Genomic DNA, 11,898 nt, shown 5'->3' with positions numbered 1-11,898 from the left:
AGCCATTGTTCCCACACATTTTGACCTTTCCAGATATTTTTGATTATTGTGTACTTTAAAAACATTTATATATTGATTTGCTTATGAATCAGTCACATGATTGTGAGTTTGTTTGAATGTTTGACTCTAAACAATGATTTACTTACAAATCAGGCATCATTAAGGCTTGCAGACAAGAATAAACCTACAAAAATGTACGTTAACATACAAACATATAGACTATTTTCCATGACTTTTGGGATTTCTTAGAACACCTGTCCCAGGAAAGCCTTTTCCAGGCTTGAGGCATTGTAAAAATTCCTTGATATTTATAGGTTTTCCATGACTTACACTGCCCTCCAAAAGTTTGGAAACTCCCTATAAGTGGGGTTTTGGACAATATTAGCATGAATACTTTTTAATTTGTGATAATTTTGCACTGATAAGGGACAACACAAACTACGAAAACATATTTTATTACATAAACAGTTTATACATAGATTGAAAATGTCAAGTTACTTTAATGTATTTGAACCAAAAAAAGGATAAGGATTTATGCTGATATCGTCCAAAACCACACTTTGCCAGGGGTGTTTCCAAACTTTTGGAGGGCAGTGTATTATTCCATGTTATGCAAGTTTCACACGTTTAGAGAAGTTCATGCTAGCAGTATTATCTTCTCACATGCTTTGCTCAAAAACCTGATGATATTAGTTATGGCTATTTAAATTAAGGCATCTAAAGACTGTTCCAAAAGGATCTTAAATGATGTGGCCTCCTGATTTACACTGTATAATTTACATTGCATCTTAAAAATAAAGATCCCAATTGGGAGTTTTCACAGTGATGCCATAGAAAAACCATTATAGGTTCCCTAAAGAACCTTTTGGGGTGAAGAACATTTTACATAATCTAAAGAACCCCTTCCCGCTATAAAGAGGTTTTCTGTGCAATGGAAAAGTCCATGGATGTTAAAGGTTCTTCATTCATGCGAATAAATAATCTTTATGTTTAAAAGTGCATGTGGAGAGCAACAAATCAGTCACTTTTGGGGTTCTATTGCAGCAGCTAGAAGGCAGCTGCCTATGTAGTACAAAAAAAAGTGCTAAATAGCACTAAAAGTGGTTCTTTAGCTCGTAAATCATAGGGGAACCACTTGAAATGCTACACATTTAAATTGGTTCCCCTATGATTACGAGCCAAAGAACAACTTAGCGGTGTTATAAAGCACCTCAATTACCACAAAGAACCAATTTGTGTGTGTGTGTGTGTGTGTATAGGCAACAGCAGTCTACTAATGTAAACTGGACAGTTTTATTTTCATATCCAGTTTTTTCTTGGGTTGGATCTTGTTTGAAACAGGTGCACAACACAATGGTGGGGAAAGCACGGGGCATTTCATAATCATTGTGGCTAACCTCATACAGAATGTCACCTCACCGTTTTTTCTTCCACAGATGGAATACTGAGAATACAATGCTCCCAAAGTTGGATCTCAATCTCGCTTCCTTTATCTTTTTCTTTCTTTCACCTGCTGTAAACACATGCATATTAATGCACAGCGGTCTTTTCCCCCTCCCCAACAAATGAAAACAGAGACACTCTAGCAAATCACGCTAGAAAGACTGACCTGAAAAAAGTACCAAAAGCAAGTATGAGAGTTTCCCACTGAAGAATCTCCACCTACAATTCGTAATTGACCTTCTATTCATATCTCCACATCTGATCTTATTACAAGTAAACATCTACTTGAGTTTCCCTCTCATTAAGATGAGCGTCCCTGCCTTCATTAGTTAGAAAAGAAATCCTGGTAAACTTTTCTCTTTTGTATCAGTGCTAAATACGGTATATGACATATGCGGCTCTATGTTTAGTTGGTATTGTGATACACTTTCAGTAAATAAAATGCTACTACTACTAACAAAACGTGTCATGGCTCTTGTGCATATACAAAATCTACAATTTACATAAACGATACAATGTATTCTTTTTTATTAAATACCATGGTAAATTAATATGTTAATCATTAAGTACCAAATCAGTAATTTCAGAAGAGTACTGTCTCACTATAATGAGATGAGTGATATTTAGATGGTCTTTTCCAAGTAATTTAGCTTTGATATTCTCTGATATAAAACGTATGAGGTAACAATATTAATATCAAATTTAATGCCATATTTAAAGTTTTGGTTCTCTGCATTTATTTTGCCTTCAAAACTTGTGCCAGGTTCAAATTGGCATATATTTGTTTTCATTCGTTTTCCTGCCTCAACCATCACAACATCTGTCATGACATACAATGACTTCAAGGCTCGTTCACACTAAGGACGATAGATACTACTTTTTAGTACTGAATAATCATGCACTAATACCTAAATTGAATGTACTTTAATATGAACTAATGATAAGCTAATACATGCACACCTCAAGAGCAAACCTTAAGACATGGATCATATTAATTCATGTGTGAATAATGACTAGCCTACATGTTATCATATTTGTTAGTTAACACTTTGGGTATTACACACATTAATTTTTGCTGTATATGTATACAAATATAACAATACTGATTTACATTTATGCATTTAACAGATGCTTTCATCCAAACTGACTTACAAAAGGGGAACAAAGTGATTAATCAAAGAGCCAACAATCATTGTAGTACACATTGCTAAAACTATAAAGTTTTAATAATTACTCAAAGTCTACAGGAATGGTGAAGTCCACACCACAAGTATAACACAAAAGGCCTGTTCACACCAAGAATGGTAACTGTAAAGATAACTATATGTTAGCATCCACATCAACGGTTGATAACATTCCGTTTACCATAATCGCACTGCAGTTACAACATCTGACCATCTGAGTAAGCGGCATACTTAATTTTGACAGGAATGAAAACCAGGCTGTGAGTAGTGTGTTGAATGGATTGTAGTTTAACAACATACCGATTGTTCAGCTGACGAAATGTTGCTCAAATGACATGATCTAGATAAAGACTGTAATGACTGTAAATCTATCCCTCATAGACTTGTTTTCATCCATGTTCAATTCAATATGGCATCTAACCAGACTAAGGTCCAATGTTCAAGCTCTTTAAAATGATTGGCTATTAATGTTTTTATTGTTCATCAGCTTATGTACGTGATTTAAACGATAGTGTCGTCATTGTTATAGCTGTGTTGTGGACTTCACTGTTCTCATAGAATTAAAGTGATTATTATACTTAATGTCCTCAGTGTGAACGACCCTTAACACCTCAAACATCCTATTAAAACTATTATTAGAGGCAGTTCGGGTTTTGTACACTGATTTGATCTGAAGGATTCCTCTATATATATTCTAGGAATGTATTTTGTTTCTATGTTGATAATGCTATGGTTATTCACTTCACCAGTCACTCAAGAGACAGGGACAGTACAAGAGTGTTTGTCTTTGTGTGGGTCTGTGTGTAGGAGTATGTGGTGCGCATGTCTTCATAGGAAAGTACAGGCGCCTGAATTGGGGATGTCCCAAAGGGTTTAACATATCCAAGAGAAGAAAAGAAGAAACACTGTGGATAAGTGTGATAAAACAACAAGTGCCTGCTTATCAGTGTAAACACACACCTACTATCTCCTCTCCTGGTTGAAAAACCACATCATGTACACACATCATAACCCCTAATATCTTCTTGGGCAAACCACCTTTTCCTCTTTTTCACAAGTCTGGTAGAGCTGAAGAGAAAGTGGCTGCTTTAAGACTGACATATGAGCTTAAACAGAATCCACATATCAGTGACATTTTATCTTAATTTTCATTCATCATTGTTGTGTTGCTGCTGAAATTCGGTATGTGTTAAATAATAAATAGGCAGAAAGGTATTCTATATATTTATTCACTGAAACCAAAGTATAAGTCCAATCACTTTCAGCAACTTCAGATCTCGTTTTTGTCAAGCACGGTGATGTTCTGACCATCCACCTTCTCTTATGTTTCCAACCACAGACACTACCACCGAAATAAGAGAGAGAGAAACACACAGAGAGAGAGAGAGAGAGAGAGAGAGAGAGTGAGAGAGAGAAAAGGTCCAGGGCTAGAAAATGAGAGCTTGAAAAGGGGAAACCCTGTGGGAGTGACCATGTCTAGATGCTCATTCAGTCCCACAGACACATTTCACACTACAGCACACACTAAGGTGAGTAAAGCAATCTCTCTCATAATGTAGTACTCAATATTAACAAGATCAGGTCATATTTAATTCTCATTCTTTATATTCCTTATAGAAAATGTTAATTGAACAATGAATTGAATGATTTTATAATTCTATTGGGGATTTGCATTTAGCCATAGATCTGTGACAAGTGTTCTTGCACATGTACACTCAGGACAATAACCAGCATGGAGGGATGTGTCACTCCTAATATTCAGATTAGATGTTGATCAGTATGCAATTTTCAATAACCAATTCTGAAAATTTCACTTTACATCCCCCAATCCTAAATATATGGTAATATATTATCACATTTGCCAACTAGGCTTCAAGAAGTGTCCCATTTAGACTAGATTTATTATATAGTATGACACTTTTTTAAGCTTTAAACTGATTAGTTAATTGGCAATCTGGTAAATGCAGGTTTATTTTGTGTTGCTTTTGGGTTCTCAGAAAGCTGAGGCAAGTAATAATGAGAAACTCTTTAGAAGTCGATTAGAGTAGACTTATTGATTTCTTCACCAAATCAAAATGTCAGATCAGTAGTCAAATAAACAAACAAAAATACTTCCTTTAGAAGATAAGGTGTTATCTGACAGAAAATGTCCAGCTTCTAAGTATTGAACACTCAGTAAGTTACATTCTACCCACCTGGGTGTGAGGTCAGGGTATCTTTGTGGGTAACATGGGACTTCACCTCATAGGTGAGAGGCAAATATACCCCTGCTTTTTTTAGCCATACACACATGCATAACTAGAAACCGATGTGGAGAGAGATAGTTTTGTTTTTGGAGGCCTGTTTTAATTTTAGATTTAGTCTTTGTGTGAAGCTGTCATTTTAGTTTTTATTAGTTTTAGTCACGTTCATACTCTTTTTAGTCTAGTCTAGTTTTAGTCGACAAAAACTGATGACATTTAGTCTAGTTTTCGTCAATGAAAATTGTATTTTAGTCTCTTTTTAGTAATGCAATTCTATTTAACCCAGTCAATATAGTAAAGGTACCTAGTAGTATAGACGAAACCAAAATTTTCTTTTAGCCAAAACCATTTCAAACAAGGTTATCTTATTATATTATTGTTACCTTATAGACTCAAGAATACATCCATTCCAGACACAGAAGACGCTCTGATTGGAATTTACAACATTTATTTTACCAACCAAACATGTTAGAAGTACACACACATCTCTCAAAGACGAACCCCGGCAGGCCGGCCATCGGTCCCTTTCTCTGTGTCAGACTTAACTTTGTTGTCGTCTTCTAAATAATTTTTTATTTTTTTTGCAAGACAAAGAAAACCACACAAAACAGCACTGCATTAACATATAATAACAAAGGAGAAAACAACAAGAACAACAAAACAAAAACAAAACAACAACAAAAAAAAACAATCAATCAGAAAGAAAAATATTGTCATAAGCCTTAATAAACTTGTTATTCTTATTGTTATCAATGTGTTTAAGAGATTTAACAATAAGCAAAATCTCTGCAAGAAAGACATCAAATCTAGGTAAGGTATTGAGAAATTTGGTTTTATGAATAAAAAATTTACAATGCAAAACCAAAAAAATTAACAACAAGATCGATAGCATGGTCACTGCCAGAAAAAAACTAAAATATGTCTTTCAAGGAAAATTTTCAATCATATTTTATAAAAGAAGATAAATAACAACTTAAGTTCTCCCAAAGAGATTTAACCTGATTGCAATAATAAAATAAATGGAGTAAAGTTTCTTCCTCAACTTTGCAGAATACACATAAGTTAGAGAGATCAAAAAAAGAAGCAATTTGGAAGTTTGTTGGATAAACATTATGCAAAATCTTAAAATGTACCTCTCTGATTTGATTAGTGATGCAGAATTTTTCAGGGAGTAACCATGCCCTCTTCCAGTTAATGCTGTCAAAAAAATTGGTCCAGAAAAATTTACATCTAGGGGATGTATATACTGAATAATGTAACATTCGCTTTACATTACATTTTTTTATCAAGAAAACAAACTCCATCCAATAAAAGTTCGGGCATAATCGTTTTCCTCTCATTAAAACATAAGTATGTTTTAAATAAATGCACAAAACATGGAGACAATCTTTTGATGACAGAACTGAAAGATCTAGCTGGCAGAGGAAAACTATACAAAGTCCTAAATTCTTCACACTCATCATCTTTAAATAAATCCAATACCTCTGTCATACCACATGTCAATAAAAAGAGACTTTCCACGGATTAAAATACTTGAGTTATTCCAAAGTGGGGAGAAAAGTTGTGCACATAACACAATTTCCAAGCAAGTACAGCTTGTTGGTGAAAATTAGAGAGAGAAATTGGCAATTTAGAAGGGGTGAAATTGCATTTTAAAAGAAAATCTAGACCACCTAATCTATGAAATATAGTATTGGGTATATAGCACCAAATTGAATTATTACAGAGACATTTTTTTAACCAACTAATTCTTTGAAATCCAAAACTTCCAAGCCACCCCCAGAACGCCTGTTAGACAAAACAGATTTCCTAATTTTATGGCGTCTATTCTTCCAAATAATATTCAGTAACATTTTATTTATATCATCAGCAATTTTGTCACTAAAAAATAAAGATAAAGCAGGGTATACACAACGGGACAATCCCTCTGCTTTAGATAGAAGAACTCTGCCGTAGATGGATAGATCTCGTTGAAGCCAAGAATTAAAGATTATTCTAGTTTTCTTTAGTTTAGGAGTCAATTTATCTTTAGTAAGAAAAATCCCCAGGTACTTGACACAGTCTTTAACAGGTATATGATGTATTGATGCTTGTTGGGTATCATAGAGACCAAATAGTTCACACTTTGATACATTTAAATATAAGCCTGAGGCTTCAGAGAAAGATTGGATAATATAAATACTTTTTGATTTTGATCTTTAAGAAATAAGGTTTAAAAATGGTTTAAATTCTTTACCAAATACAGAAATACCTTTCAAAGTGGGATTTTGTAAAATATTAAGTGATAACAATTCAACAGCCAAAAGAAAAAGAAACGGGGAAATGGGGCAAATGCCACGGGTGGGGCTTGAGGAAGTGACGTCGCCTGCGTCTGCGCAGTGCGACCTGATGCAGCCCCTGAAGTGAGACACCGGAAACAGAAATACTGCATAATAATAATAATAATAATAATAATAATAATAATGCGACTAAACGAGACGAAATAACGTTATAACATTTCGTTTCAGTCAACGAAAATGAAGAGACATTTTAGCATAGTTTTTATTTTGTAAACCACATTTAGTCTCGTTTTTATTCGTCAACAATATTGCATTATATATTTAATTATAGTCAGCAACACTAGAGAGAGAGTAGATGGGGCTGGGGGCTGTAAGTAAAAACATATACAGGTTTGTATGCACATTTCTTACATGAAATCTCTGCAGGTTTCTTTCATGATATAAATAGATTTGCTCACCTCACTAGTTTTTTCTTCATTCGCCGTTTGCGGTTGTATATGCGTGATATTGTACTTTCTAAGACTGTGCATATAGATCAAGTCCATGCATTTAGGTCAGTTGGCTGTTATGGGGGTTTCCTCAACAAGATTCACTGTAAACATATATCTTTGGTTTCACAATGTATTTGTTTCCTTTTTCTTGGTCTCTGCTAGTCACGGAGATGACCAGCGCAAATCACCCCAGGTTCCGCCTCCTGATTGGCTGGTGCTGCCTGATGAGCTCAGCTCTTCTGATATTGATCTTATATCTTGCAACAAGCCCAAAATCGAAAGATAAGGTAGAGTGACTTGCCATGGCATCCATCCATATTGCTTTGACAGTATATCACATAGAAATATTTGAGTGTAGCCTGTTTTCAAGCATACTCTCGCCCATCTGCCATTGGTGTGCCAAGCTGAAGGTCCCACCCAAACTTAATGCTATAGATCTTAATCAGGATAGATGCCATTTTGAATTTAACACAGAAAACGAGGCTGTTTGGGACAGACTTAGAGCTTTTAAAAAGGCACACACAGTATGAATGTCCTAGATCATAACTCTTCAACTTTTATAAAGTTTTTGTCTACTGAATTTTAAATGTTTTGGTCCCAGAAAGATGTTTCATTAGCTAAACAAAAGAACAATCCACTGAACACATAGTACTTCTTTTCCCTCACAGCCTCATTTGGATTCCTCTCAAAAATTAAATGACTTAAGTCTATAGGTGCTGAGCAAATATTGGTGGTTTTGATGCTTAAATTAACAAAGAAATGATTTAAAAGTCATACCTTTTACAATTTTCAGGGGGAGCTAATGGCTTACTTATAGTTGCCTCTCTGCATATTAAGTTGGGATAGCCTGGGATAGACCTTTTGTTTGTTCATTTTCAGATAAATATGATTTTTTTTTGGTTTCTTTAGACTGAAACAACTGCCGTTTCCATGACTGGAAATGAAGAGACAAATTCAACAGGTTTGCTTTTTAACCCCCACCCCCTCCCAATTTAAGTAAAATATAATTGATTTAATATAATTGTGTACCTTTGTCATGACAGTAACAATAAATACTATTTTACAGCAATCAATGGCAAGACTGACCAACAATTAGGTGAGAAATGTATTTTTTATTTTACAGTATGTAAACAATAAATAAAAAAAGTACCAGTTCTGTCTCTATAAGCTCTATTCCTTTCTTTAAAACGTTTTCATCTTCCATTCTGGGAAACATTCCTATTCAGGGAAATATGCATCTCTTTAAAACAATAGCTTTTATTTGAAAAATGAAAATAATTTGGTTGCACTTTCAGGTAATCTTTTGGGTCCATCCTCCGACAACTATATCCGTCTCATCAGAGGTGAGCAATATTTTTCTCTCTGTGGACATCTCTCACTATTCCTGTGTGTTGTTTCCCCTCATCCTCTTTTACACTTTCCCTTTCACACTTTTTCTACATCTCTCACTTCTCTGTATATCATGAAAACAAGACATAGCGGGACTTTTGGTTTTGTCGTGTCATTTGGTTTCTCTGCTGCATTGAGGGCGTTTGGCATGTAGTTCTCTGCTTTTAAAGAATCTTTTGTGGCTTAAAAGTCACTTAAGTTTAAGTTTACCACATTGAAATATGGCCATCACATGTAAATAAGCTCAGGCTAGTCGTTTTCTGTGAGGTAACATGAGGTCACCTTCACTCCATTCAAGTAGGAGGTCGTAACTTTTTTCAAAGCACTTTCGTCTCATTCGTGTGATAGTTGCCTGCGCTCGCTCATAAGATGAACCAGATTCAGTGACCACAATGACACTTCTGATGTGACACTGAATGTTTATCGCAGAGGCGTTGTGAATCAGTGGAAATATAACTAGTCTAAATGTGCACGGCTCATATGTGAGGAAGGAAGTGGAAATGTTCCTTTAAAAGACTCTCCTTCCCTGACCTCACTTCACGTCCTGTATGAAGTGTGTTTCATATATATGTGGGATGAACGGCAGCTCCGAACCCCACACATGGAACAATTATATAAGAAAAGAGCAATTACAGGCGTATACAAGAATTCTGAACTCCATTGCTACTCTTTTATTTTACATTTTAATTGCAGGTTTATATGTTAGAATTTCATTTTGTTTATGTAACAGGATTGAAAGAGAATATTTGCACATGTGTATATTTTTCACATTAAACGTATAAAAAATTTAGCGCAAAGACATTTGTAATGTTACAAAAGATACTGTTCTTTCAAACTTGTTATTCCTTTAAGGCACTTGGAAATTGAATCCAGCATTGATAATAATAGGAAAGGTTGTGGCACTAAATCAAATTCAGCTTTGCCATCACAGAAACGTAAAAGTCAATTTCATAAAGAGAAAACCAAAATTTTAAATTGAAAAAATATTTCACCGTATTACTTTTTACTGTATTTTGAACATGTAGACATATTGAGCATAAAAGACTTCTTTTAAAAAAATCTTACTGACCCCAAACTACTGATCAATTCCATTATCAACTTTTAATCAGGCAAAAATAAAATCAAACACTATTTAAGACTAATTCAATCAAAATTGGCAACTCGTCATTCATGACTGTAATGTAAATCAAGGCTAAATTTGGAATAGCATACTATTTGGTAAGAGTAGTATGGTATTTCAAGCCGATCCCTTTGAAATGCCCCACTCCAACTTCCTGTTCTAGTAGGAAATATGTCAACACAGGTGAGATAACTTTCTTGGGGTTTTGAATCATCACTAACTTTTTATTTATATACATTTAAGAAAGTGTTCCTGCTAAACATACCGAATAAAGTGTTAAATTTGGGAAATATTGGGAGATTTTCATAATGCGCACTAATATTTCCATTCTCTTCCTCAGACAACGAAATCTGGATATGCTACCCGTGTAAAAGCACATTCTTGTCCCCAAAGAACAGCACTGTCGAAATTGCAGTCAAGGGTCTATACTATTTCCACGCCCAGGTCACCTTCCAATTTGTTAATAAAACGCCGAATTCAGCGTCTGTTACTTTGCGCAAGAACAAAAGTCCCGGGACACAAGACAGAACCCTGAGTAAGGTCAGGCAAAATGGATCAGGAACGGCGACAATGATCTGTCTGGTCGAGCTGACAGAGGGAGACAGCATCAGCCTGGAGATAGAAGCTATCAACAGCATATCAAGACAAAATTACGATACTTACTGGGAAATTATCTTTTTTAATAACAAATAACAAACAAGTCTAAATCTTTCAGATTCTTCTATGGGGATGTAAAGTGCAAACCTTGATTTAGGGTTTAAAAGAACAGTTCGTTATGCCTTAAAGAATTACAAGACTCACATTTCAGTGTTCGTCACCTCATTTTAAGGCAAGGGATTCTCCTGAAGAATTAAAACTGTCTATTTATATTTACCAAAGTAAATGGTAAAAGATGTTTGTATGGTTAGTTCTCAAGCCCATTATGGGTTTCAAAAGGGATATTTTCATATTTTTTATGTGTTGAAACATAGTTTAATTTTATATTATATGACATATTTTAGAGAAATGTTTTGAGATTTGTTATATTAAAATATTTTTAAAGACATTCCAATTTAAATGGTTTATTGGTTATTTGTGTATAATATTTAAATTTTATTTAATTTCTTTTTTTCAGTGCTGTTAATGTTCAAGAATTTCTTCATTTAATTCAAAAATCATGATGAACAGTTGTCGACACAATCAATTGAAATCAAATAATTTATTTGTAAACTTCTCTGTAAGCTATATAAAAATAAAAGTCAATTTGCAGCATTTCACCTTGTATTCTTGAATTTACCCTCAATGAGCTCACTTTGCATGTAACCCAGTTCCCATGTACTTCATGCAGCCACATGAGGGAGCCAGTCATCACAAGAACGCCTGCGAAACGTGGCCTTCCTGTTGGCCCTCCGAAAGCAAACCACTGAAACTTAAACCCACTTTAGCCTCAGATACAAACACTGTGTTTCGATTGCGCAAACACACATCAAATCTAGAAGGCCAAAGGCAGGAGGAAGCTTCCTTTCATTCTAGAACTAACCAATTTAATTTTAAGGTCAGAGATAGAGAACAATGTCAAAGGTCAACATTTGGTTAGTATACTGAAAAAATGCTGACATTTGAAGTATGGAGTCTTGATGGGGGGGGGGGGGGGTATACTGTACAAAGCCGAATTTATTTCCAAAAACCTACCCTTGTCAACAAACTGTAACCGCAACAGGCTCGACAGCTAATTTCATGTCCTATGAGTCACAATTCTGAAATTCCCCG

General features: G+C 34.8%; 1 protein-coding gene across 5 annotated transcripts; it reads left to right on the top strand.

Moving 5' to 3' along the window:
• Window positions 1-4,125: 4,125 nt before the first annotated feature.
• Window positions 4,126-11,399, top strand: lta (lymphotoxin alpha (TNF superfamily, member 1)). Of its 5 annotated transcripts, XM_079391707.1 has the most exons (7): window positions 7,248-7,539; window positions 7,671-7,702; window positions 7,803-7,927; window positions 8,550-8,601; window positions 8,707-8,736; window positions 8,936-8,983; window positions 10,490-11,399. In XM_079391707.1, exons 2-7 carry the CDS (start codon window positions 7,693-7,695, stop codon window positions 10,840-10,842), a joined length of 618 nt encoding a protein of 205 aa, XP_079247833.1. In that variant the 5' UTR covers window positions 7,248-7,539; window positions 7,671-7,692; the 3' UTR covers window positions 10,843-11,399. The 5 variants fall into 5 exon arrangements, with proteins under 5 accessions (XP_079247837.1, XP_079247834.1, XP_079247833.1 ...); XM_079391711.1 differs by lacking the exons at window positions 7,248-7,539; window positions 7,671-7,702 and adding an exon at window positions 4,126-4,156; XM_079391708.1 differs by lacking the exon at window positions 7,671-7,702 and having other exon boundaries at window positions 7,220-7,539.
• Window positions 11,400-11,898: the final 499 nt, after the last annotated feature.

Source organism: Barbus barbus (genome assembly GCF_936440315.1).
Source record: "Barbus barbus genome assembly, chromosome: 34".
In the NCBI taxonomy this organism is placed as follows: Eukaryota; Metazoa; Chordata; class Actinopteri; order Cypriniformes; family Cyprinidae; genus Barbus; species Barbus barbus.
Note: the sequence above shows the minus strand (reverse complement) of the source record. Positions and strands in the feature narration are given on the sequence as shown.

What these genes read in the sequence shown, in the direction of transcription:
- lta (XM_079391707.1), top strand. An exon ending in GCCCAAAATCGAAAGATAAG is followed by an intron (nt 7,928 to 8,549) that starts GTAGAGTGACTT and finishes TGGTTTCTTTAG; the next exon opens with ACTGAAACAACTGCCGTTTC. An exon ending in CAAGACTGACCAACAATTAG is followed by an intron (nt 8,737 to 8,935) that starts GTGAGAAATGTA and finishes TTGCACTTTCAG; the next exon opens with GTAATCTTTTGGGTCCATCC.